General features: G+C 44.9%; 1 protein-coding gene across 1 annotated transcript in view; it reads right to left on the bottom strand.

Annotated features, from left to right (window-relative positions):
* LOC119373879 (N-acetylgalactosaminyltransferase 7-like) overlaps nt 1–25,742 on the bottom strand; it is a 32,863-nt gene extending 7,121 nt beyond the window's left edge. Inside the window, 11 exon segments of the mRNA XM_049410821.1 lie at nt 2,149–2,274; nt 4,769–4,867; nt 6,224–6,442; nt 7,283–7,408; nt 10,544–10,661; nt 11,338–11,514; nt 13,555–13,768; nt 20,147–20,294; nt 20,296–20,314; nt 24,805–25,040; nt 25,122–25,742. Coding sequence (XP_049266778.1) covers nt 2,149–2,274; nt 4,769–4,867; nt 6,224–6,442; nt 7,283–7,408; nt 10,544–10,661; nt 11,338–11,514; nt 13,555–13,768; nt 20,147–20,294; nt 20,296–20,314; nt 24,805–25,040; nt 25,122–25,244 — 1,605 coding nt within the window. The 5' untranslated portion in view covers nt 25,245–25,742.
* Nucleotides 25,743–26,251: the final 509 nt, after the last annotated feature.

Here is a 26,251-nt window from a genome sequence, read left to right as displayed (position 1 = left end):
AGCAGTCACCCCAAGAGAGTTTACAACGGGCTCTATAAAGGTTGCTCCTCCAGCTTTTGCTGTGACTGTGCTGCATGTTCCATGCAGGCCTGGCATGTTTATTACTTAGCAGCACTTTTTCCAGATCCTAACCCCTTCACATAATTATGATTTATGGCATAGTGGGTACCTTGAACTGTACTTGCAGCAGTCACCCCAAGAGAGTTTACAACGGGCTCTATAAAGGTTGCTCCTCCAGCTTTTGCTGTGACTGTGCTGCATGTTCCATGCAGGCCTGGCGTGTTTATTACTTAGCAGCACTTTTTCCAGATCCTTCCAATACACATAATTATGATTTATGGCATAGTGGGTACCTTGAAACTGTACTTGCAGCAGTCACCCCAAGAGAGTTTACAACGGGCTCTATAAAGGTTGCTCCTCCAGCTTTTGCTGTGACTGTGCTGCATGTTCCATGCAGGCCTGGTATGTTTATTACTTAGCAGCACTTTTTCCAGATCCTTCCAATACACATAATTATGATTTATGGCATAGTGGGTACCTTGAAACTGTACTTGCAGCAGTCACCCCAAGAGAGTTTACAACGGACTCTATAAAGGTTGCTCCTCCAGCTTTCGCTGTGACTATGCTGCATGTTCCATGCAGGCCTGGCGTGTTTATTACTTAGCACTTTTTCCAGATCCTTCCAATACACATAATTATGATTTATGGCATAGTGGGTACCTTGAAACTGTACTTGCAGCAGTCACCCCAAGAGAGTTTACAACGGGCTCTATAAAGGTTGCTCCTCCAGCTTTTGCTGTGACTGTGCTGCATGTTCCATGCAGGCCTGGTATGTTTATTACTTAGCAGCACTTTTTCCAGATCCTTCCAATACACATAATTATGATTTATGGCATAGTGGGTACGTTGAAACTGTACTTGCAGCAGTCACCCAAAGAGAGTTTACAACGGGATCTATAAAGGTTGCTCCTCCAACTTTTGCTATGACTGTGCTGCGTGTTCCATGCAGGCCTGGCATGTTTATTACTTAGCAGCACTTTTTCCAGATCCTAACCCCTTCACATAATTATGATTTATGGCATAGTGGGTACCTTGAAACTGTACTTGCAGCAGTCACCCCAAGAGAGTTTACAACGGGACTCTATAAAGGTTGCTCCTCCAGCTTTTGCTGTGACTGTGCTGCATGTTCCATGCAGGCCTGGCGTGTTTATTACTTAGCAGCACTTTTTCCAGATCCTTCCAATACACATAATTATGATTTATGGCATAGTGGGTACCTTGAAACTGTACTTGCAGCAGTCACCCCAAGAGAGTTTACAAAGGGCTCTATAAAGGTTGCTCCTCCAGCTTTTGTTGTGACTGTGCTGCATGTTCCATGCAGGCCTGGCATGTTTATTACTTAGCAGCACTTTTTCCAGATCCTTCCAATACACATAATTATCATTTATGGTATAGTGGGTACCTTGAAACTGTACTTGCAGCAGTCACCCCAAGAGAGTTTACAACGGGCTCTATAAAGGTTGCTCGTCCAGCTTTTGCTGTGACTGTGCTGCATGTGCCATGCAGGCCTGGCGTGTTTATTACTTAGCAGCACTTTTTCCAGATCCTTCCAATACACATAATTATGATTTATGGCATAGTGGGTACCTTGAAACTGTACTTGCAGCAGTCACCCCAAGAGAGTTTACAACGGGCTCTACAAAGGTTGCTCCTCCAGCTTTTGCTGTGACTGTGCTGCATGTTCCATGCAGTCCTGGCATGTTTATTACTTAGCAGCACTTTTTCCAGATCCTAACCCCTTCACATAATTATGATTTATGGCATAGTGGGTACCTTGAAACTGTACTTGCAGCAGTCACCCCAAGAGAGTTTACAACGGGCTCTATAAAGGTTGCTCCTCCAGCTTTTGCTGTGACTGTGCTGCATGTTCCATGCAGGCCTGGCATGTTTATTACTTAGCAGCACTTTTTCCAGATCCTAACCACATGTTCAAGTTGTAGGTTTCCTGGCTACTACTGGTTTTTTTTTTTTTCAGTCCCGTGAATCATATTAACAGAGTTCGACTGGACAAGGCTCTTTGCTTGCGATGATAACGTGACACCAAAGACGACCGACGAGTGAATTAAGATTCCCAGACAGTCTACTCACCACGCTGTATTCCCAGGGCCCGTCCACTGTTCCGAGCGAGCAGTACACCACGTCCATGCTGTGCGAACTGGCATCCATGCACCGCTCACCCAGGCCCAGCTGACCCTCCGCGTTGAGCCGGAACACCTGCGAGCGTCGTCGCAAGACCCGCTAGCGTGGTGGGACGACGTGACATGGGACCGTGCAATCAGTTCCAAAGACAGCGAAGAAAATGCTCGGCTCTGGGAACCTTCACCGCCTTGGGAGGGGGCCACACCTAAGCGCATGCAGCTCAGCACGAAGAGCTGTGTAAGCAGCGACTGACTATGCGAGCAGATACTCACCATGCGAGTAGTGGGCGCTGCTTTCAACAAGCTGCGTTGCATAGATGTGACCAAAGGAAGGGAAATTTTTCGAGGGGCTAGTTTCTTTCTTAGACACACCAAAATCAATACAACAGACAATTGAGCCAAGGAAACCATAGGGGACATTATTTGTTGTTCTTAACTGCTGCACAGACCTTCAACACTTGTTATGGCAATGTTCGGCATTCGATATAGGGCGAATGGACATACAGGCCTTGCAATGCACGAATTATTGTGAAGAGCTGCTTACAGATCCGAACACGCAGCTATTATTTGCACGCTATGGAACTCGCAGCGGCCTGATCAGGGTGATTTGGGGGGACCGACAAATCACGGGACTGACCGCACACCTCCTCAGTACAAACGACTGCTACTTAAATGACTGGAAACCCTAAGATACCGTCAATGATTCTGGTAGTCTGGCAATGCCCTGCCTATCCCCACTAAGGACCTGCAGCTCCCCATTTCACAATAGAGAACTTTTCATCCATCCATTTGTTGTATGTAACTGTAACGTAGTAATTATGGCATAAATTGAAATGAATTAAATGGACAGAAAGCACCCTTTCCATCAGTGGGATCTGAACCCACAACCTTCGAATTACGGATCCGATGGTCTACCAATTGAGCTACGATGGAATGCGCTTCCCCGTCCACCCCATTGGGCACTTCTGTACGTGTAATCCCTAGGTGTGTTAGCCAGGGCCTTCCATCGCAGCTCAGGTGGTAGAGCATCAGATGCGTAATTCGAAAACTGTGGATATGGATCCCACCGACGGAAAGGATGTTTTCTCCACTTTAATTCATTTTTATTTACGTCATAGTTACTGCACTACAACTAAAGACAACAATTAATGTCCGGTATGCTTTCCTTGGTCTAATTATCAATTGGATTCACTTGATAGACGTGGCATTATGGTGTAGCAACGTCATGCAGTTGCACGGTTAGTAGCAACAACCACAGAAGCTGGTGACAGCTTAAAAAAATTACCAGCTCATTTTTATTGCAATCTAGAAAACAGCAAAGAAAACGACGATCACGGTGGATTAGGACTTGCTGCTAGTAGGAGCCAATCACACGATCCTGATACGAGCTACAAGCCACAGCTGTTGTTATCGGCATTCTCGTGCATTTGTATGTGCATGGTGTAGCATGTGTGAGGTGTTTGAGAACATAGCTTGGGATTGTCACGACGTTCACGTTCTCATCCTCCCTAGGCAGGAACAGGATGAAGATGTTGAGGTTGATGAGGATGTAGAGGCAGTGACAGAAACACTGTCTTCCCCAACCTTTTCTATACCGATTCCAGCCGGGTGCGTCTGATCTGCTGCAATCTTTCTCGGATGTATTCTGTCTGTTGGGTTGATATGACGGCCATTTGTGACAAAAATAACACACTGCCCCTCATTTCCTCTCAATTCTTTGCACTCAGTTGCAGGGTAGCATTTTAAGAACTGACATGTTCATTTTCCCGTGTCGCAACAGAACAAAGCCCGACAGCTTATTGCGTGCAAAAGAAACATGCTGGTTGGCCACTACGGTTAAAATAACTATATAACAGGCAAAGCCTTGGTGTCTGCATCACATACTAAGCGAGGGCCACTTTTGTAGTTAAACGAACCGACACAATTCGCAACCAAGAGGAGGGCAGATGCTTGCCACTCCACCATTATAATTACAGCAGCTCCGCCCCCTTCCCTCTCTTTCTTTTTTGTGTTTTATGTGGAACCTGATTACAGCAGTTATCTGCCATAACAATGAAATTTTCATAGCATGCAAATGTTGTTATAAGTAGCTTCGACTGTATGAGCTTAGAACATAACGGAAATATTTTCGTGTCGGATGTGACCACCTTATACAGCGAACTTCGATTGTGTAGATACAATTTCCCTGAATCTCATCAGCCAGCTCACCTTCACAGGAAATCATTCTTTACTAGTACTGCTGCTGGGTGCTCTAGCATAGCTTTCCACATTAACAATATAACTTATCAGTATAATCATTTATGTTGCAAAGGAATTTCAATAATGACAACAAAAAGGAGACAGCTAAAAATTAGAGCCAACTCGCCTCACATTCAGCACACATAAGGAGTGTGGGAATGTAAGTGTCATTTGCTATGGAAGCGGACAGTCACGACGCAGGTCTAGGAAGCAGCAAGCAATGCAGGCAAGTAAGGTAGCGCAAGCTGTGCGTTACATTTGTAAGGAAATGAATAAAAGTCGGCATCCCCACTGAAGTAAGAGGAGCAAAAAATGTGTAAAGGGAAACGCACCTGATTTCCGCCGGTCCCGTGACAGGCAGTCAACGCGGCCGTCGACGGCGGATGAGCACCCATGGCATCGAGACACTGGTCGGTTGCGTCGTGCCTGATCTGCATTCGTAATTGACAGGTGAGGCCACGAGACAATCTCGTATTGTGAAGAGATGGCAATACAAGCTGTGGATTACGAACACAATGTGAGCAACAATTCAAATGAGCATGTTGCCAGGAGTAAGACGGGGCGGGAAGTCAGCTACCTCCGCCCACCCATGAAATTTTAACCTGTCTCTCCACTTCTTCTCCCTGGAGCACCACAGTCAAATTCACAGCTAGAACGATGAAAAGCCCAGACAGTTGACGGGGATACTTCATAGAAGAAACTAAGGCATGCAAGCTTGGACATATGAAAAGTGTGCGTCCGTGTTTGCACACCTTATTGCCGATGACTACAATAAGTCTAGACGGCTGGTTCTTTCAGGGGAATGAGACCCCTGCCCCTCCTGAAGGACTTCTATCAGCTTGGGTGCCCTCCCCCTCCACCCTTCCTTTTTTATTTCACAATACTCACGCCAATATGGCCCTCACGTGGGAATGAAGCTACCACTACGATGAGAAAGGAGAAGAGTGCAGACATAATTTGCAACAATACTCGCAGGACAAATATTACACCAGTTTTCGCTGAGACAATATTTAGCGAGAGGAATGCAGTTCGAGGGCTTCATCGAGGTTCACGGCCTCGCACACAAATTCGGGAGACAGTCCCAGTGTGTAACCATGTGTTCTGCCTGAATTTAAGGGATCGCAAAGCACCATGTCACAACCACTGACTTGCCACTTGCTATGGTGCCAAGTTAATGAATTCTAAGCTCAGGTCTTAATACACAGCCCATTCAATAGAAAGCTTAGGTTCAGCTGTGTAATGGAATAGAACTTTATGTTACCGCGCTCTTACAAACAAATAACAATTTATAACACCAAGGTTAAAAGTTAGGATAATATTTGGCAGTTGCAAGTGCAACGCCACGTTTAGCATTCCAGAATTGTACGCAGAAGGAAGACCAAGTCACTGAAAGCGGTGCGATTATGTTTGCTTGATTTCTAGGACCTCGGCACATGCATTATCAATATACTAAGTTATTGAGCTTGCATCTGCCATTTGATAATTCCCTTTAATGTTTACTGCTGTTACATGTCTTCGTTATCACTGAATCGAAGACTGAAATTATCTAAGGGCCCCAGCGCACGTAGAGCTAGGTACTTTAGCTTTTAGCCGGGGATCCCTTCCACAGACCAGTTTTGACTGAACATAGATAGCGCCAGGTTTCAGCCTTGTCGATACGAGGTTTTTTTTTTCCCAAACAGACAGCCACCGAAAGTAGCACCTGTGCACGAGTCTTGTCTTTTTTGCACTTGTGTCTAGCGTGTATCATGCATTAGACACTAAGAAAAAAAAAAATCAGCACATGCCTCTCCCCAGTAGAGGTTCCTGGGCAGCAGGGGGAAGTTCTTGAGCACGTCGTACGCAACGTTCTTCATGAACCAGCGGAAGCTCTTGCACTTGAGCTTCTCCCGGAGGGCCAACTGCTGCTTCAGGTCCCCGGCATCGTAGTAAGTGGCCAGGGGCTCTCGGGTGTAGAAGTACTCCTTGTACTCGTCCATCCACACCTCCACCACCCGCTTGTAGTTCTGCGAGCACGATGCAAGGAAGCGTGGACAGAGTTAGGAAGGGTTTTCAAAAAGATGTTGGAGCTCAGTGACATGTTTGGAGTGACAGGCCCGTAGCTTTACAGGTCTACAGTGATAGCTTTTCAATCTTACAGTGACACCTGCCCCCTTTTACAGTAATAGCTACTTTCTTTCAGAGCAACGTATATATAATAGCTACTTTCTTTCAGAGCAACGTCTTATTCCACGGCAATAGCCAGTTTAGAGTCGTGCGCCTTTCGATTTCCAGTTACAACCACTGCATTTTACAGTGGTAGCCTATTAACCTCAGTGATAGCCAGCACTCATTTCACAGTAAGGGCACTTCCGTACTAGTGACACTCCATCTTTAATCTACATCCCTTGACTCTTATGTTAACAGCCACACCCTTTTACAGATATTTCACAGTGATAGTTACTCCCCCCGCCCCCATTTTTTTTCTAGCGGTAAACCTTCGATGTCATAGCAGTAGCCACTCCATTTTGCATCAATAACCACTGGAAACTACATTTTACAGTGGCAGCCCCTCCATTTCACTGAAATAGCCCCTTCGGTAAACCAGCCAGTCTTGATTTTTATTTCTCAAAGCTGTAGGGGAGGGCTCTGAACGTTATTTCAACAATCTGACATTGTCGCAGCTTGCACCTATTATCAAAGCACGAGCCATCTTGCTTTTCGAGCCCACTGAAATGTGGCAGGGAATCGAACCTGTGACCTCGTGCTGAACAGCAAAACACCATGGCCACTATGCCACCATGGTGGTGTGGTTGTGTGGCAGACAAAAAGAAAGATGGAAAACGTTCTACTCCATTGAAACGTACCACTGTGATGAGTGGTCCCTTGCGTTTCTGGGCCAGCTTTCCAAAGCTGTAGGGCATGAAGCCCCGGTAGACATGGCCGACCCGCGAGCACGGCACCCAGTAGATCATGCCTCCACACTGCCAAATCTGCACAGAGGACAGGCACGCCATTCCAAATGTGTTAGCATTACCTCTAATTACTAGAGCTGCGCGAATAGCAAAATCTTGGGTGCGAAGCGAATTCAAATATTGAAGTGTGAGTGCGAATCGAATCGAATATTTTGCTAATATTTCTAGAATATTTTTCTAATACTTCGAAGCGAAATTGCAGAAAAAAAAAGTTAGAGAGGATTCCTAAGCATATTCTTATAAGACAGCAACATGAAAGTGTTTTTTTTTTTTGCTAGGTTGATGAAGCGCTGGCGGGGTGGTGTGTCATAGTTGTCTTATGAAGAATGAGGCAATGTAGAGGCTGAATTCTATTTATGTACATGATTTGGTGCAACCAAAGTGTTGCCGACAACACTTTACATGTGATGGGCAAAGATGCCGTTTCCTCAGCCTCTCTTCCTTTTTCAACTTCTGTGGAAGCCCAACTGAGGTGGCGGACAAGGGTGTGCTCCCTTCAAGTCCGGAGTTCCAAATCTGCCTCGTAGACGTCAATATATAAGAACATCTGAAATTTTGGATGCTAAAAGGCTTCGGCGTCTGATTTTTCGAACTTCCTGCCCAAATTTCAGGTCCAAAACAGCATTAATTGAGCCCCCACCTCTGCCGTATCTTTCATGTCTATGTTGGAACCAGCGTTTTCTTGAGTTAATACATTTGTGACTGTAGCGGAGTTTGAAAGGCAGCTTTGCCGCAGTACGGGGGTGTGATGAGGTGAAGCATACTGAAAATCTAGGGACCACTTCCAATCAAACGTTGACTGTCTCTTGGCAAAGTTCGACCGTAACGGAACTTGAAAGGCAGCTTTGCCGCAATACAAGAGTGTAATGAGGTGAAGCATACTAAAATACTCAAGGGGTCACTTTCAATCGGACGTTGACTGTATTTGTTTTTGGGAAGTTCGAATAGTAAAATTCCAGTGCGAATCAAATCGAATAGCAAACACTATTCGAAAAATATTCGAAATTTCGAATATTCGCACACCCCTACTAATTACCTTAAATTATCTTGAAAGCTGACGTTAGCCAACAGCACTGGTATTATCCAGCAAACTAGTTCACTTTTTGCCAAAGTGTACCTTTCAATGCTAATGCTATTAATACCCCTGTCACACTGGCAAATTTAGTATTGTTACTAACAGCGCAAAAAAGGACGAAGGACCAGGAAGAAACACAGCGAGTGCACTTATGCCCCAGAATGCCACTTTGGCGGCGCGCTGCCAAAGATGATGGTAATGGCAATGGGTGCTTAAGTTTGTGGGAATTCAGGCGTCCGCGCCAGTGGCTCGACGCCATCTTCCCTTGGAGAGTTCTCGTGTCCCTCTCCTCTCGACCGGACGGGTGGCAGCTGGTCATAAATTGCCGTCACTTTGCTGCCACCCCGCCCTCGAAGGTTAAACACGGTGGCCGATTGGCCCAATTTTGGCGGGATTTGGACCTGGCTCGCGCTCGCCTAGAAGCGGCGGGCGCGCGACCAGGTTCAGGAGAGACCACTTGGGGACCTCGAAGGGTGCGTACGTTGTTTTGGCCGCTCCGGCCGGCGGCGATCCTTTGTTCTTTGTTCTTCGCCGCTGGCCGGCGGTTACGTCGTTTTGTCGGGGCTCCGGCCTCAGCAGGCGCGCGCCACCCTCCGCGGTCTCGAAGTCCCGAGGCAGCGCCTCGCGGTCGTGCACCGTATGTTCCTTTTAAGTGTTGCTATGTCTGTTCTGTTTCCTTCTGCTCCGGGGTGCGCGATCGCGGGAGTTCTGGCCGAAAAGTAGGTCGGCTCCCCAAACCTGGTTCTTTGTTTGCTTGTTTATAGGTGTGCCATTCGCGGCCACATTTGGTAACTTGTATTAGCTAATTGGTGTCCTAGCTGTGTAATTATGTTACGTGCGATTGGTTGTAACGAATTATTGTTCTCTTGTATTAAAATCCCCCGTAATAAATCACTGATTTGGAGAGCGTCGCCTAGGGTCTCCCTCGCTGCGCGCGACGGCTCGCCGTCCCTTCGCGGTGATGGGCCGAGTTCTCGCGCGCAGCAGTTCGAACAGTACACAGCGCAGGACGAACGAGGGCGCGGCAGCCTGCATGAAGCTCCCAGTGCTCGAACCCGCGGTGGTGCTTGACGACGACACCACAAGTTGCACAACAGATATTTGTTATTTCAGGCAATGCTTCTTAACTAATAATGTGTTACAGTTACAAGCAGCCCTTAAAATAAACTTTACGTAGAAACGCGGCGGCTTCGGCCATTGCACGGCACATGCTGGGCATGCCTGACAGCGAGACAACTGCCTGACAGCGAGAATAGCAGAGCAGTTTTTTGTGGTAAGGTATGTTTTAATGCATAAGAATGTTGCTAATAACGAAAACGATAGTTTAGAAAATGCTATGAACTCGGCTTTTGATTGTACCTTATTTATTCTCGAGCCACTGCTACCGAGGCTGGACGCTCCGTCGCAGCGAAGTCAGTTCGGCGAACGCACTCGCCGGCAAGTGCACTTTGCAGCGAGTGTCACTAAGCGTTCCCGTGTGATGGCGTGTGAACGACATTAGCGGCGAAGTGCACTCGCTCAAAGTGCACTTAAGTTGCCCCGTGTGACAGGGGTATAAAAGATAACACTAACTGACTGCAGTCAGCAAACTTTCCTATAGTCCGCTAAAGTCAAGGTGCAAGTTATAAGCGAATTTCGGTCTGCAAGGTGGCTTCACGGCAGCGCATCACAGTAATGCAAGGAAGGTGAAAGTGACCGCTGAAACTGACGGCAGGTGAGATTGGGGGAGTGACATTGGTGAGTGAAACCAAGCGAAAATAAAGCTTTTTGCAATATTTGAGCATTGTTAGTGGGGTCATTCCCATCAACCTTTAAAACTGTTCTGCACGACTAAAATTCGAACACACTATATGTTTTTTGTTTGTTTGTTTGTTTTTTAATTTTTCACGAGTTGTTAGTTGGCGATGTGCGTATATGCAGGGCCAGGATATACACGAGAACATACAGTAGCAGGCAACACTACGAAGGCTAGAGAGCCTCTTTTCACCATCATGACTGGTCGCACCGCCAGGGACTGGCAAACAGTCACGAAGTGATACCAACTAGGCCCCATAGCAGATTTAAAGAAAACCGTGTACCTTGAAAGACAGCTCGAAGTTCTCGCCGCCCCAGACTAGCAAGCCAGGATCATAGCCACCAAGTTCGAGAAAGTACTTGCGGTCGATGGCAAAGAGACCACCGGCGTGCGTAGGCGACCTGCAAATGTCAAAATGTTACGTGCACACATGAAAGTGTTACGCACAACCACGGAGACAGCATACTCCGGTGACAGCGATGGATGTTATTGCAGAAATTGGTCAAATCCCACTACTCACCAGTAGTGCACTAAAAATGGAGGGTACACACACAACTAATAATTGACAGATACCTTAATGAACTGTCGCTACTAACCCGGCAACAAACACCGGAGCCACACGTTTCAGCTTTGCTGGTTGACCATCTGTATGAAGTGCTGGGGTGGTGATTTTTCCTCCGGAAATTAAATACTGAAACCCACTAACAAATCATCGTTAAGCAGGTTTGCTACTATGAGTGAGAATGAATTTCTCACTTCACAACTATCCTCAGTGCCCTCCCAGAACCATCAAACTTACTAAGAGATGAGCCTGTGTCATTGCTACGAATGCATATTTTTTCTTCTTTGTTTTTTCTATGACACTCTCTTGGATGCTGATGCTGTAACCCAAGCTAATTTCCTGACGTATTTTTCTAACAGGAACGTATTGCTCTGTGCAACCATTTTTTCATGCGCCTTTCCTGTTCTGGAAGTGTCTCTGATGGGATTGGCAGCATTCTTATGTAAACAACAAATAAATTACGCTTCAGCATCACCTCATCACCTCAAAGTAATTCTTTTGAAACAGTGACTCACTTGTAGGGCTCGCTGTGATACTTGCGCCTCTTGATTTCCTCGTCGGGGATCTCGATCTCCTTGTACAGCATACCCCACTCGAAGATGCCACGGAAGTGCTGGCGGCCGTGGTACACAGGCCGGTACTCAAACGTGTCCTTGTCGATACCGTCGATGACCGGCACGGTCATGGCACGCCTGCAGTGGTAATACCAGAAGATGTTGAAGCACTAATAAAGATGAAAAACGATTTCATCTGTGATAGTACATTACCGTTTTACTGCACTAAAGACCCTGTTCTTGTGGCAATAACACGCTTGGTAAGCCGGAAAAGACACAAGAATGGAATACGGTTGGCAACACTGCCTTGAGGTTTCCACACCATCCTGCCAGGACGCCAGCGCATCACATAGATTTTTCCGGTGCACTCAGGCCTAGTTCATCACTTCTTGATAACAAATGGACTAACACGTCCACTTTAATCAATAGAGTAAAAGCTCATTAATTTGAACTTGAAGGGGACTATAAAAGTGTTCCAATTAAGTGGAGTTCAAATTGGTGGGTGGGCGCTAGAATGAACGGACATCACACCACACTTCGTGGGCAGAACCCAAACAAGCCACCTCTGGACTCGTTATCGCAAACCAGGTGCTACTACACGTCTGTGGCAGGTGATTTCGTAAATTAAGTTGATTGAGCTCTGACAGTGAACAGAATTAATTTATCAGTCAGTGATACCGCAGAAACAAGCAGAGACATGCATTCATGTGAGCAGTGAGCCTTAATGTGAAATATGTGATGTTACAGTATACTCCTGTTAAACGAAAGCTGAAGGGACAAGGAAAATATGTTTCATTTAACAGGAGTTTCGTTTACTGAGAGATGAAAAGGGGTGCAGAATTCAAGCACAAAACCAATCATGTTAATGGCAGTTGTTCCATTTAAGCAGCAATTTCATTTAAGAGAGTTTCGTTTATTGAGAGTCTACTGTATTTATGCTCCAAAACATGTTCATTTACATGGCAGAGTTAACACAATCAACTCAATGAGAGCATCCTTTGCAGCTTGCCCAAGAGCTCCAGTGCAGTGTCAGAATTCTGATCTGCGGAGAAATGCTGCTGTTTCATTGTTTTGCATCTCTAGCTAATTCGGTTTGGTTTAGTTTTGCAACACATTGTGACCACTCCTGGCCGACTTCTGCTAGGAGCGATGAAGCTCACAGTTCGAATTAACCGTTGTGGATACCGATGCGTTCGAATTATCGGGAGTTTTTGTCCACAGAAATACACAGAGCTGTGCTGAGACCAGGGCATCAGTGCGAATTAACTGTAAGTTCGATTTACCATAGTTTGAATTAATGAGCTTTTACTTTAAATGATAAACAAAATGCAAAATAGCTGTAACGTAAATGTTGCATAATCCCAGACATGATTACAAAAGTAATTAGCACAGACTTTTAATGCCGGCTGTCTTCACAATATGCAAAAAGCACCGCCCCTTCCCCCTTACATAAAATTTGGCACCTGATATGGTAAGACAATGTTTGCCAGTTGAAATGACACAAGCCCTCAACTAAGGTTTGCAAAAGAACAAAATAAAATTGATGTTTTGGGGTTGCTAGAGGTCTTTTGTTTACACATTGTGAAGAATGTTCACTGAAAAGCTGGTGCTACTTTTTTTTAATTTTTTTCTCCTTACCACTGCTTCTATTGCTCTAAACAAAAAAACGAACTCCCCCGAAGGAAATGAAGAGAACAGATCACAAGGTCTGAGATATTGCAGATTTTCTTGTCCCATGAATGTTACTTGAATTCAACAACCACAGTCCAAATTTGGCGTTGCAAACTTCACAGCACTGCACTCGTGAATTGTGCTTTGCGCGTCTGAATTATGAATGAATTCGGTTTTCTTCGGCGAGCCTGCGGTACTTCTACTAGTAGTGCTCATGAGGGTACAAGCAGCAATTTTTAACTTTAGTCACAATGCGGTAATGTGTTATCTTCCTTTCCTTTGCCTTTTATCTCGCACACATGTTGACAGAAGGCAAACCGTCGCCATCTAGCCCACGTGTTTATTCTACTGCGCGGCAACTGCACAACACCACCAAGTTGGAAAAGCGTTCCCTTCTCACCTGGTGCCCTTATGTTCTCAGTCCCCTTTCCCTTTGCAGAGCAGCATGCAGGGCACAATTCCCTGTATTTCGATAAAGAGATTTCTCTCTTTCCTCCTCCTCCTCACCTGTTTGCCCGGATGGGTGCCAGCAGCGGAGGCAGCCAGTTGATGCCCACCTCGCAGTGGGCATCCAGGAAGAGGACCACGTCGCCGTGCGACTGTTCCGCGCCGTAGCTCCGCGAGCGGATCAGGCCCTCGCGCTCGCTGTTGCGCAGCAGGCGCACCAGGCCACGTGGGAAGTTGTGCGCGATGTACGTCTCCAGCTCACCCTTCAGGTTCTCTGCAGTAGCAAGGTTCAAAGAGAACCTAGATTTACAGCGTATACGGAAACTGGCTCGCGTCCACCCAAATTCGTCTTCTTCAAAAGACACTGCATGACCACTAATGTTCATCTTTCCTGCAAGGCATTCAATCTTTCTCCTTGCTGTTCGTCTTCTCTGCGCTATGTTCGTGACACCCCCTGGTTGTCGTTACAGATCGCTGTGTCTGTGACACCCCCCTGGTTGTCGTGATACCCCCTGTTACAAATAAGATAAACCTAAGAGAAGTAGGCTTGATGTGTACAGTCACTGTTGCCATCAGTGTAGGGTGGACAGCCACAACAGACACATGTTATAGCTCAACTGCTCTCAGTAGCAGCACAAGTACCAACAACTGTGAAATGTGATTAAAATAACTGCAAGTACATATCGAAATTTGAGGAATAATAAAAACAGAAGCAACAACATCAGACTGGCCGAGCGTAGGGTCATTGTTGTGGCACATCACACAGACTGTGTTTGCTGAACTAGGTGGGCTACATTTCATGGTGGTGAATGGAGGCTAAGTGCAAACAAGTGACAGCGCTTGTAAACACAGTACCCCAGTCTCCTTCATACTTCTTCATCCAAAGAACAGAAAATATATTGCGCCGATATTAAGCTTGCGGGGATGCTTGACAGTATCAGGTCCCCTAAAGTTGGCTTTCCCGCGTGGCTGTCACATCACATCATCTACAATCCGGCTTCTCCTTATGTGCCAGTCTTACCGAGGTTGGAACAGGCACGATATGACGTGAGTGTTCTCGTGGTAGCTTCACCTTATGGCGAGGTTACATGGGTGCAAGCGGAATTTATTCTCTCTTCTCTGGGTGCGGATCAACTTTGCATGTGCTCTAGGGGGTTCCGTGAGACTTCCTGTAAACTTTTTTTCCATTGCTTCAGAGGTGTCCATTTGTAAGACATCACCCGCTTTATTTCTGGCAGGCAAAAACGTTACTTATTCAATATCCTGGCGTGGTGAGTCAAACTTCCTTGATTATGCAGTGCATTACCGTCAGCATGCTATAGTCACGTAATTCAGCCAACAAGCATAGTGCATAGGAGGTACAATAAATGCTCTTTTATTTGTTTGCACCTACTGTGTACGATGTCCTCGGTTGCTTCGACATCAAAAAAAGCCTCACAAACTACAACGTAAAAAGCACATACTTGGCGTTAAACTTCACATAAATTTTCTTGCTTTGCCCTTTCACGTTTTCGCAAATGCGAAAAGCCTTTGGAAATGGTAAGCTACACTGACTCAGTGCCTGAGGAAAATGCTGTCAAACTCCGTCGAGGTACAACGCAGCAGCGCTAGTTAAAGACCTCCACCCGTCGTTTTCCCCTTGATCAATTGCCACCGCTGTAAAAGACTACACCACCCCTCTCTGCCGACGAGTCTCTTCCGAGGGTCGACAGCAGTACAGCAGCTGCTACAGTGTTACCACCTGTGAACAACCTGGCACAGCTGTTCAGACGTGTATTACTTCCAGCAGCACCAATAAAAGCATTACAAAACAAAAGAAGCATCAGTGGTGAACTCACTTCCGTGCACGCAATCACGATTGCAATTGCTTGAATCACAATCAAGCGATCGCGAATTTAGTGAAGCAGCAGCTTTTGCTTGTGCGTAGGCTGCACTAACATCCATCAAAAACCCACACAATAGCGATAACGGCGAGTCGAACTTTGTGGAATAACTTGCTTTCAGGTGGCACACAAACAATGCTCGTACGAGCCTCCATGAATCATGTCGAAAAAACAATGTTAGAACACACGTGCTAGCACGAAGCCCAAGCAAAAGGCGGGTGTAAACGCGAAGACACTAATCCACTGACACTCAGTTCTTACACTGAAGGTTTTTTTTTTCCTTTTCATTCAGGCAAATGACAAAACAGGGTTAATATGTACTGGCTATTACAAAAGCTATGCATTGATCACACTTCTATTTTTTTTCCACTAAGGGAATCACATGATTGTATTCAGTTACAACATTAATATTGAAAGAACAGGTGAAGCAGGATTGCATCAAATGACTCTGCCGTGAATACGGAGCATTACCTGAAAAACAGTGTCCACAGAGAATACACTTGATCTTATGAAAGCGCATTAATATGAAGATATGTTGCAAACAATATTCCTCCCTAAAACAGGAGCTCAATCAACACTTATTCTATTTTTTTTTTAATCCTCATGCAGCTCTGTCTACACCTAGTGAAGATCTACAAGTATGGTTGACGTAGCATATTTCTCCAAGTATGGCCCAAAATCCTTCTAAGAAACGAGAGAAAAATATCTAAAACAAACCCAAGCAAACAAGTATGCTAATGGGAAAACAGTTAATAGCATTCATGAAAAAAAAAAAATGTATGGCAGGGATAACTCGGGTGGTTGTCTATGTGTGAGGGTACCATCAGACTGCAAACAAGTGAAAACATTGTATAACAGGAAATAGCCTACATTAGTTGGCAAAGCACTTGTCGCCGTTCAGCCAACGTACGGCTACACTTGCCGATATTTACGAGTATCAAGCTGGCACTGTCCAACATTAATTAGCGCTAGTTTAACAACACTAGGCCAACACTGGTCGGCAAGAGTCAACATAAACCGTCACTGAACCGGCATTAGCCAGAACTAGTCAGCATTAGCCAAACTTTACCAGCGCTAACTAGTGCTGGTAGCACTTGAGTGGATACACAAGGTCAGGTGAGGAAAGTGTAATGCATATGCTCTCGCATATAAAACATGCAAGTACAGTTGAATCTTGTCGTGGCGATGTTCAGTCTAATGTGAAAATGCCTTCACTGTAGCCAGTATTTGCTCTAAGCAATATATTCGTTATAAGCTCAAGTTGAAGAGGAATAATTGTTTTAATTTGCTTAATTACCAGCAAAAATGAAAGCTCACCTAATGGGAGAGGCGGGTGAGGCTTTTCTTTCTTTTTTTTTTTTAAACAGCGAAGCTGCTATAGCCGGCCGTTAAAACGTCCATGGTCACCAGAAAACTATCGTCTATGAACGGTTATGCGCCAGAGAAATTGGGCAAATCCCACTACTCACCCCCAGTCCACTAAAAATGAAGAAGGCAACAGTTAGCCCAACAAATGGCTGCAAAGTGAGGGCGGTGAGCAAAAAAAAAAAGATAGAAAGATAGAAAAACAGAGAGAGAGAAAGAAAGCGATAGAGAGAAAGAGATAGGGAAAAATAGAGAGAAATGAAGAGAATGAAGACATAAAATGATGGAAAGACAGAAAGAGATAGAAAGAAACAGACAGGAAAGAAAGATAGAAAAAACAGGGCAAGGCAGAAAGAGAAAGAGAGAAATAAAGACAAACAAAAAAAGGGAGAGAAAGAGAAAGAAATGGAAAGCAACAGATACAAAAAAGAGATACAAGAAACAGAGAGAAAGAGAAAGAAGAAAGATAGAAATAAATAAAGAGAAACAACAAAGGCCAACCAGCTACGCCCTTCCTTCAGGCTCGGTACCACTAGGGTGAAGCTGCCGTAATTTTTCTCATAGTCTTCATTAAAAACAGTGAGAACTGCTCGTTACAAAAAGCAAATGCATAATGAAAGGGAACAGCTAAAGCGTAGCTTGAAACGCGCAAGCTAGTGCCAGCGCTGCACAGAACAACGCGCGAACACGGCACACGATGAAGGGGGGAGAAAGGAGGAGATTCAAAGCTACGGAAAAGCAAAATTCTGGGCAGCACCTAGAGTGATGGACAGCTGCACGGAAGCGAGAAGCCTGGCAGCCGACGCGTCCTTTCAGACGCGTCTCTGTACCAGCTGTGGTCTTGGAAGTGGATCAAAAAGCCAACTGTGCCCTTTCACTTTGCCACGAAACTTCTTTTTCTTTTTTCGTTTGCTTCAGACTCGACTACGAGCTGCGCTGAACGCGGAGAAAAGAAACGCTAACGACTTTATACGGGCAAACACGTTTCACTTTTTGCTGGCTCTGTCAACTTTTTTCAATGCAAATTTGATTCCTGGCATGGGAAAAAAAGAAAAGAAAAAAAGTGAACGGAAAAAGAAAACGCGTTTAGCTTGTGTCTCTTGCATAAACCGTGCATGCAATGTTTCTCTTTCCTTTTGCTTTCATGATCTACATTTGTGTTCAGTAAAGACATTAGCTATTCGATTGGTTTGTAGGCTGCCTATTCACTACTAGCTAACGAGCTATTATTAGCAAGTTTATACCTGACTAGTTCATTGATTAGTTTATTATATTTGGATCTTATTACACTTCCAGTTCATAGTTAGCTAGCTACTGTCCATCAGACAGCAAGATTGACTTGACACTCGGATGGTTGGTTTAGCTTCGGTTGAATTTATTACGGGCCTTTGTTTAGTAACAGTTGGCTAGATACTGAATATTAGTGAGCATGTTAACTGTTTTACTAGTTGGTTAGTTCAATTGACTACAGATATCCCCTGGACCAACATGTAGAGTTCACAAATACAGGCAATAATGTAGGTAGTTGGTAACCTAATACCGAAGACATTTACTGCAGAAGTAACTCATAACAGAACTAAGCCATTGTAAAGATATTTAGACTAACTGCATGTTGTCAGTGTAGTTTGCCTCCTGACAGCTTAGCCCCAACACATTTCAATTGCTCCCAATGTCTCTAATAACAAACCAATTTGAAAAGTCGTCGTTGCACTGAAAGTGCTTGACCAATAGTTCCAACGAGGTATTGTCCTTTATTCACCTTTCTTGTGCCTGTGCTTGGTTGAAAATTCAGCCACGACAATTCAACCTACCCATTTCTTCCCCTCGATATAAATTACGCCACCAAATGAGAATGCCGCCACTCATGCGAACTAACTATGAGCGTCAGGACCTAGAGTATCGAGTACCCCGGCTATTAAACATTGTCTGAGAATCACGTAGATTTTCGTGCACCCCACTTTAAACAATTTGTAAAACTTCCTGTTACAGTTCCACGATAACTTATCAATAAAATATATCTCACTAATCTTTTCTTTATGTACACCGCATACACGTTCTTTTTTTCCGGTTTGCGTTGAAAATTTGAAAGTTCACAATTTAATGCTGTATATGTATACTGTTCTTGAAGTGTTTGTATGATATGTTGTTTTTCATGAGTATCATGAAGTGTTTTCATGTCTGATGTCTACCTGTATTGTTTTACTTGCAGTGATAATTATGCACATGCATGCTTGTTTTTTCTGGTTGCTCCATTGTTTGTACTCGCTTCGAAAACGTGTACATGCATGTCGAATGCGCATAGGAGTAAGCGCCTCTGTCAGGCAATATGGCCTTTAGCTCTTACTCCTCTTTCTGTATCAGAGAGAAAGGAATAAATAAATAAATAATAAACTTAAAAAAAATACAGTAGAAAAGCTTTTGCAAGCAATAACTTGAGGGTGCTATCTCGCACCGCAATTTATATGGTTGCCCGAGGTGGTTTAGGGCTCACTATAAGCATGCTAGCTCAAACCATGCTGGCATCATGCATATAGCAGTGTCAAAAAAAAAAAAAAAAAGCGTTGTTGCTTGGATTTCAGTTGTTTGTACGTTTGTATGGCACGGCCTAATCTAAGAGACCTGTCGCTCTACAATTAAAGTCAACCTACTAGCTACCAATCATCAGCCTGACTGCGCCCACTGCAGGGCGAAGGCCTCTGCCATGTTCCGCCAATCAACCCGGTCCTGTGCTTTCTGAGGCCACGTTATCCCCGCAAACTTCTTAATCTCATCTTCCCACCTACATTTCTGTCTCTCCTTCGCGTATCTAGCTTCTCGCAGAATCCAGTCAGTTACTCTTAATGAACAGCGGTTATCTTGCTCACATGCCTTGCCCATGCCCTTCTTGGATTTCGATTAAGATGTCCGTAACAGCATTTGTTCCCTGACCCACTCTGCTCTTTCTTGTCCCTTAAAGGTTGCGCCTATCATTTTCCTTTCCGTGGCTCGCAGCATCATCCTCAATCCAAGTTCAACCCTTTTCGTAAGTCCCCGGTTACTGCCCATAGGTAAGTACTACCAGTAAGATGCAGCTCTTATCATACCTTTCTCTTGAGGGATACTAGGGGTGAACTACCATTCATGATATGAGAATGCCTGCCAAATGCACTCCACCCCATTCTTATTCTTCTTGTTACTTCAGTCTCTAGACGAATAAGAACAAGAAAGTCAACTTGCATACAATATATACACTGTCTTCTAATAAACCTTTCAGTTGCGAGTAAGCGCTTGTGTTGTCTCTTCGTTTGTCCGAGTTGTTTGCGCTACTTTAAGCAGCGCAAACAACATGGAACCATAATAGAACTTGTACACGCGTCCAACAACCATACGTTCAACCCATACACACAGCACTTGTCACGCCTCACCTTTGTCGGAGTAGTCGTCGACCAACACCACTTCCTTGAGAAACTGGCGCGGCGAGCGGTTGATGACGCTGTGGACGGTCCGCATGAGCACCGACAGGCCCTCATTGTGGAACACCACCACCACGCTCGTCGTTGGCAGGTCCTCAGGGATAGTCCCAGTACTTGCACCTGCATTGGACACATTTACATTGTCAAATTTAACTGTAACGAAGGCACACCCGATTAAAATACGCTCAAATATGGATATATTGAATCTGTAGGGGATTGCAAAAAAAGTTCTACATGTAGGTAATTCGCTATATGAAATATTTTATATATTAAATGTATATTCAAGGGGATTTTACAACTGTTCAATATACACAATAATTCATTATATGGGGGTTCGATATATGTGGGTTCCACTGTATTATGTTTTCTGTACTCTCATAGAGTGGAAGTGTCCCCGCTGGTATATGCAGGAAAGAACTACAACTACAATCAGGTCTATGCAAGCCCTTCATGGGTCCAGATATGTGCTGGCATGTCACTGGCTTGCTGTACCAATGAGCGACATGTGAGCAATGCTAAGTTGCAAAGCATACTTTGCGCTGTCATTCTATACGCAACCATGCAATTCAGGTGATTACATAGCATCAGCACATTGGCTTGCCAGCTGTGGCTCAGCAATACCAAACCTTTAGTAAAAGCTCGTGAACATGTGAAGCATTTCATTTCACTACCTTAAAGGCCCCATTCGGTTATTGCATAAGGGGTAGTTAGCATGTGCATGTTTACACAATAAAAATGTGCTTGTTTCAAGTTGCTGTCGCTGAATATTTGAATTTTTTTTCAACAGAATATATATGCTAAGTGACCAAGGGAACACATATTAATTACCCTATAATAAATATTGTCTCAGATCTTGCACTTTCAGTTTGACTGCTAACTGGTAAAATACGTACTCACTGAAATAAACCATGAACAATAAAATTTGGCATTTACTCTTTTATATCTAAGAATTTTTATATTAGTGTTCTTTATGTCATGGATCAACTGTAAAACTGCATGAGTTGGTTGATATTCATTGTAAAAGCGGTACACCAGGGACATCAACGCAATGCAGAGAAGTACACATGCAGGAGAGTACACCGGCCCTGCGTACTCGTCTGTCCCGTATTCCTCATACCTGCTGCGCTGCTCTTTTCAACAGCATTGTTGTCAAGGCGTGCTCAGGCCTGCTTTGAAAGAGATGTAATGGTTGCTAGGTAGTGACGACCTAAATGTAGTAGTTTGAAGCAAGCAGTCAGACTCGCTAGAAAGAAACTGGGGCAGGCACACTTCATCACTTTGTACAAATAAAAGACACGAAACATTTCCCGGCGGCAACTTAAAGACACGTGCCTAGCATCATGTGTGGCCTTGAACAACAAACAAAGACAAAGTAACTGTGTTTCCAATACTGAAATTTCATAATGCTGGTCCACTCATCATTGCTCCAGTGCTTGGCAGATAATAAATGATTCGCCAAACAAGTATCATCTATTGTCATCCAAGAAACATGAAAGATCGTAAAAGGAGAAGCAAATATTGGATCGAGGGGCCACTTCTTGTAGACACAACTGTACAAAGCCTGTCAAAATTTCCCTTTGCGTTATAATTTCTACACCTCAATTAACAGCTACAAACAACCACCGTATTGCTTTTCTTGGCTTCATTATCTGATGCCTTCATAAAGATTTTAAGATTATTACTTGTTTACAGAGGATTACAGTTCTTTTGCTAAGCATACGTCACCAAGCTGGTTCAATGTGGATGTCATCGCAATAAACTCTACCTCGTAACGGCACAAGTGGACGAAGTTTGGTCCATTCACTAAAGCAAATGATCACTAAAGGCAACTGATCTTCAGACTGAAACGACTTCATGAATTCCTAAACTATGCTAAAAAAAACCATTGACGTCAATGGGACAGTAGCACAAAAGCTGCCAGGTTAATATAAATGCTGTCTCAATTCTCATAAGTGAATACGTCACTTTACTACAGTAGGTGTGCACATTATCCAATGTAAGAATTGTGATTTTTTTTACCCCCTTTATTCTTGTTTCTAAGCGGTAAGATCAAGTAGGTTTCCCTTTTTTTTTGGTGTAAAAAGACATTTGCAACGCTATATCCAGAACATTGAACAACTGACACAATAAAAAGATAGCCGAGCACATGCTCGTTAAAATTCAGCTTAATATAGAAATACTGAGCAGGTAAGACTAGTGTTAAAGGCAGTACTTGGGTGGTAAACTAGCTAATAAATAATGCTCAGCGACAGGCGGTCCAAAACAATGAGCCTACAGTTAGATATTCAGTTAATAGCCAAGCTGCAAATGCCTGTCTCTACTGGGTATTGTGGCATGGTATGCCTTGAGCCAAATAAAAGACTAAAGAAAAGAAAAGCAATGGTCACAAATTACACCCAACACCACAACATAATCTTCCTGCCATATTGAAAGAAATGTACAAGCAGCTGCACTTGTTTGAAGTAATTACGAATACTTGAAATTATGTTATGAATGTTACTGCCAGAGTTATTCGGTGATGTCTTCTCATTTGAATCTGAGGTACCTGTATTCTCGGCAATAGCTGTTGTATAATACAGAATTCTATTACTCAATTCGGAGGTTTCACGCGCAAAAACCACGATAAGATTGTGAGGAACACCACAGTGTGGTAAATTTGACCACCTGGGGTCCTTTTTAACGTGCACCTAAATCTAAGTGCACGTTTGTCCTCTCATTTTGCCCCCACTGAAATGCAGCCACTATGGCTGGGAATCACCCGCGTCCTCGAGCTAAGCAGCATTTTATTTTTAATTTAAATGTGAAAACATGAGAAGGTGCTTAGCTGCGGTATTCTGTTACTATTTCCACAGCTATAAAGATTTCAGATGTACCAACAGATCTTCTTCACAAGTGTAGCATTCGCGTTATATTACTTTCCAAAATTTCTGGTGCACAGTTCAGCGTGTTTTGAATGCTTATGTTTATGACTGGTTCTCCCCAACTGCCTTATACTGGTTCATAGATCTATTCAAGCTGTTGATTTTGCTTCAGCACCATCTTGCTTTCAGGGATGTGTGCTGAAAGGAATGTGAACTAAGGCATGCAGTTCATAGATTTATGCATTTGTTCACATATTACAATAACACCGCAAAGAAGCAACAAACTTCATAAAAAGGCAAAAATATATGCAACGTACAGCACAACAGCTCACGGCATTTACACTGGCAACAAGAATACTTCAATCGACACATCTGTGGCCTGTGCTAGCGCATTCATTAGGCTTTTCTACAGAGCACGTCAATTCCTCAAGCTTGAAGCTTTCTGTAGATGCGACCTTACTGATCGGCGCATTATTGGCATTTACAGGCAGACGGCAGCATCCACCTTTTCGCAGCAACGGCAATTGACACTTGACGACGCGACAACTTTTTTGCAGGCTGGGTCTGTGCTACCACAGCTCCGTCGTCGCGCGCAGCTGTGCTCGCAATAACTTACGCAGCATGTTCAGCTATTCTCTGAGTTCTCTTAAGGAAGTGGCTTTTTTTGTTTGTTTGTGCGTACAGCGGACTTGTTCCAGGAAGCTATTGTGCCGGTAGCAGCGAAAATAGAGCTGGCGTTAAAAAAAAGATTGACGCCTCATCGTAAATAAGCTACGCAGGAAACGCTAAAGCCAAATGTAACCAAAGTTCCTATGCCTGAAACAAAACATGAGAAATTGACGTGGGTACAGTCTTTTGAATGAAATAAACTGACGGTCATGAATGCATTCCGTGTGCGTATAAGACATTACATAAGCGAATGACAAACACAGCACAGCACATTTGCAAATTGCGCAATGCCTACCAATCTGGCACTGCACAGAACAGTGTTAAAACAATACTGACGTGCACACTGTTGTTCCTGATCACAGTTGGGGCCAATAACGTTCAGCTAGTGTACATGTATGTGGTCTTCGTCTAAGTGAGGATTAATCTATATTCTCCTGTATATTCAACCTTGTCTGGCAGCAAAGTGTACTACACACAGGGTGTAAAGTTATCAACGTGTAATGCTTATGCTACGCAGCGCAAACAGTTGTGCTTAGCAGTGACCCACTAAAGTTTAAAATGCAGCGCGCGCTATCCGTGCTTTCAGACTCTATAAACAGCAACAACTAAAAGTAGTGAAGTAAACGGCGGTCGGGCCAGTGTAGTGTGCGATGTGGCGTAATCACCGACGGATCCGGACCGTTACGTTGATTACCTCGAACTCCTTGGCACGGCGGCTAGCTTTCGCAGCGCGCCGCATGCCAAGGCCAATGAATGGGAGATGGCATCACCCCGATAAGCAATGCCGCGATGCCCCTTTGACACGTCCAAATCCGCGACTTAGCTGTTACGATGTAACAGCGGTGTCAAACGGTCACTTTTGATCGCGATCAGGCCTGATCCGGATCGAATTTCTTGATCGCGATTGGCTCATCTACACAAGCTGCAGGAGGCAGCCAATCACTGTTGAGAAATTTGATACCGACTGAGCTTAATCGCGATCAGCAGTGCCCCGTGTGGCACAGGTAGAACACCGGTTACAACGCGTGTGACACCTCACAGGTAAAAACTGACTGTGACAAGGGGCGAGGCAAAACTCACTCTTCAAGTCGCATGTCGGGGACGCTCCGGTTGGGCGATATGTGATCGCTGGCCACGACGTTCATGCCGTACTGCATGTTGGAGTCGGCCGCGCTGTTGCGGTCCCGCTCGGGTACGTGGTAGGCGACGCCGCCTTCGCCGGGTCCCTTTCGCTTCTCGTGCGACTTGGGCTCGAAGTTCCCTGGAGTCCGGTCCTTCCTGAAGACCGGCATGGGCGGCGGGAACGCTTGCTGCTCCTTGAAGGGACCGGCGCGCAGTTTCTGATGCACTGACGACACGTTGGCGCGCCCCACACCGATGGGCCAAAAGCGACTTACTCTTTCACGATAGTACTCGTCGCCCGTGGGCTTGGGCAGGAAGAAAGCGACCACGCAGATGAGGAGGACGGCGGCGCACACGAGCTTGATGATGCGGCTGCGCCTGAAGTTGACCAGCTTCATGGCGATCACGTCGGCCAGGCCGAATGCTGCGTCGAAGAAACGAGAGTAACACAAACAAACCCCGAGGGCCTGTCAGATTCGCGGGTACGTAGAAGACACCATCACGGCGCGGCACCTCACACTTTCATACACGCACGTAGAAGAACCTCCCCACACACACACAAACACACACAACCGCCACCACCACGCAGCAGAGCAGTTCAACGTTCTTGCCTTCGCACCCTCGCAAAAGGCCACGGCACGTAGGCAGACGATCCAGACGACCCCACCGAGAGCAGACGACAGTTAGGCCCGCCGATACGGCGGCGTTCTTTTCTCCGAGGTACGAATCGAAAAGCGTCGCGATCTGTCGAACCCGGAGCGTACAAACGACAGTTGACGAAACTGTAAAGCTGTAGGCGACTAATTAGACAAGCACGACTAGCAAACACGCGTGGCGCATGCCAGTCGCACTCCACGACAGCACTTTTTTTTTATTGTCTGAAAAACCGGCAGCGCTCTGCCGATGAAAAAAACTTGATGTCGCTGGCGACGGCGCGGCGGTTATTGTACCTGCTGGTTGCGCCGGCTTCGCTTTCGGTTTCGGGGTATGTTTTCGCCGAAGGCGATGCGCTTCGAAGAACGAAAAAGCGATTAGCTTACGCGATAGAGCAGACATCACCTTTGTAGTAGATGTAGATCCTAAACTTGTTGGCTCGCACCTTTGGAGTCCGGCTTGGACTTTCTTCTTCGCATCGTTATCCTCTTCTAGAATGCCGGCGTGGTTGATTCGCGTGATGTGAGTCTACCCCACTGTGGGTGACTAAAATACTCCTAGGAATAAACTAAATTTAAGCACGTTGGGACAAAAATGAATCTTGTGGCTCCAAAATATTTAATTAAATCTAGAAACTTATTGCGTCGTTTAAAGAAAACACATTAAAAGCAGCGACCGTACCGATATATATGGATGCTTGTTGTCGTTGTTGTTCTTCGTCTTCTTCCTCTTTTTTTTCTTCTTGTTGATG

The sequence above is a fragment of the Rhipicephalus sanguineus genome, chromosome 11 (assembly GCF_013339695.2).
Source record: "Rhipicephalus sanguineus isolate Rsan-2018 chromosome 11, BIME_Rsan_1.4, whole genome shotgun sequence".
Taxonomy (NCBI): domain Eukaryota; kingdom Metazoa; phylum Arthropoda; class Arachnida; order Ixodida; family Ixodidae; genus Rhipicephalus; species Rhipicephalus sanguineus.
This window is presented reverse-complemented; position numbering and strand designations above follow the sequence as displayed.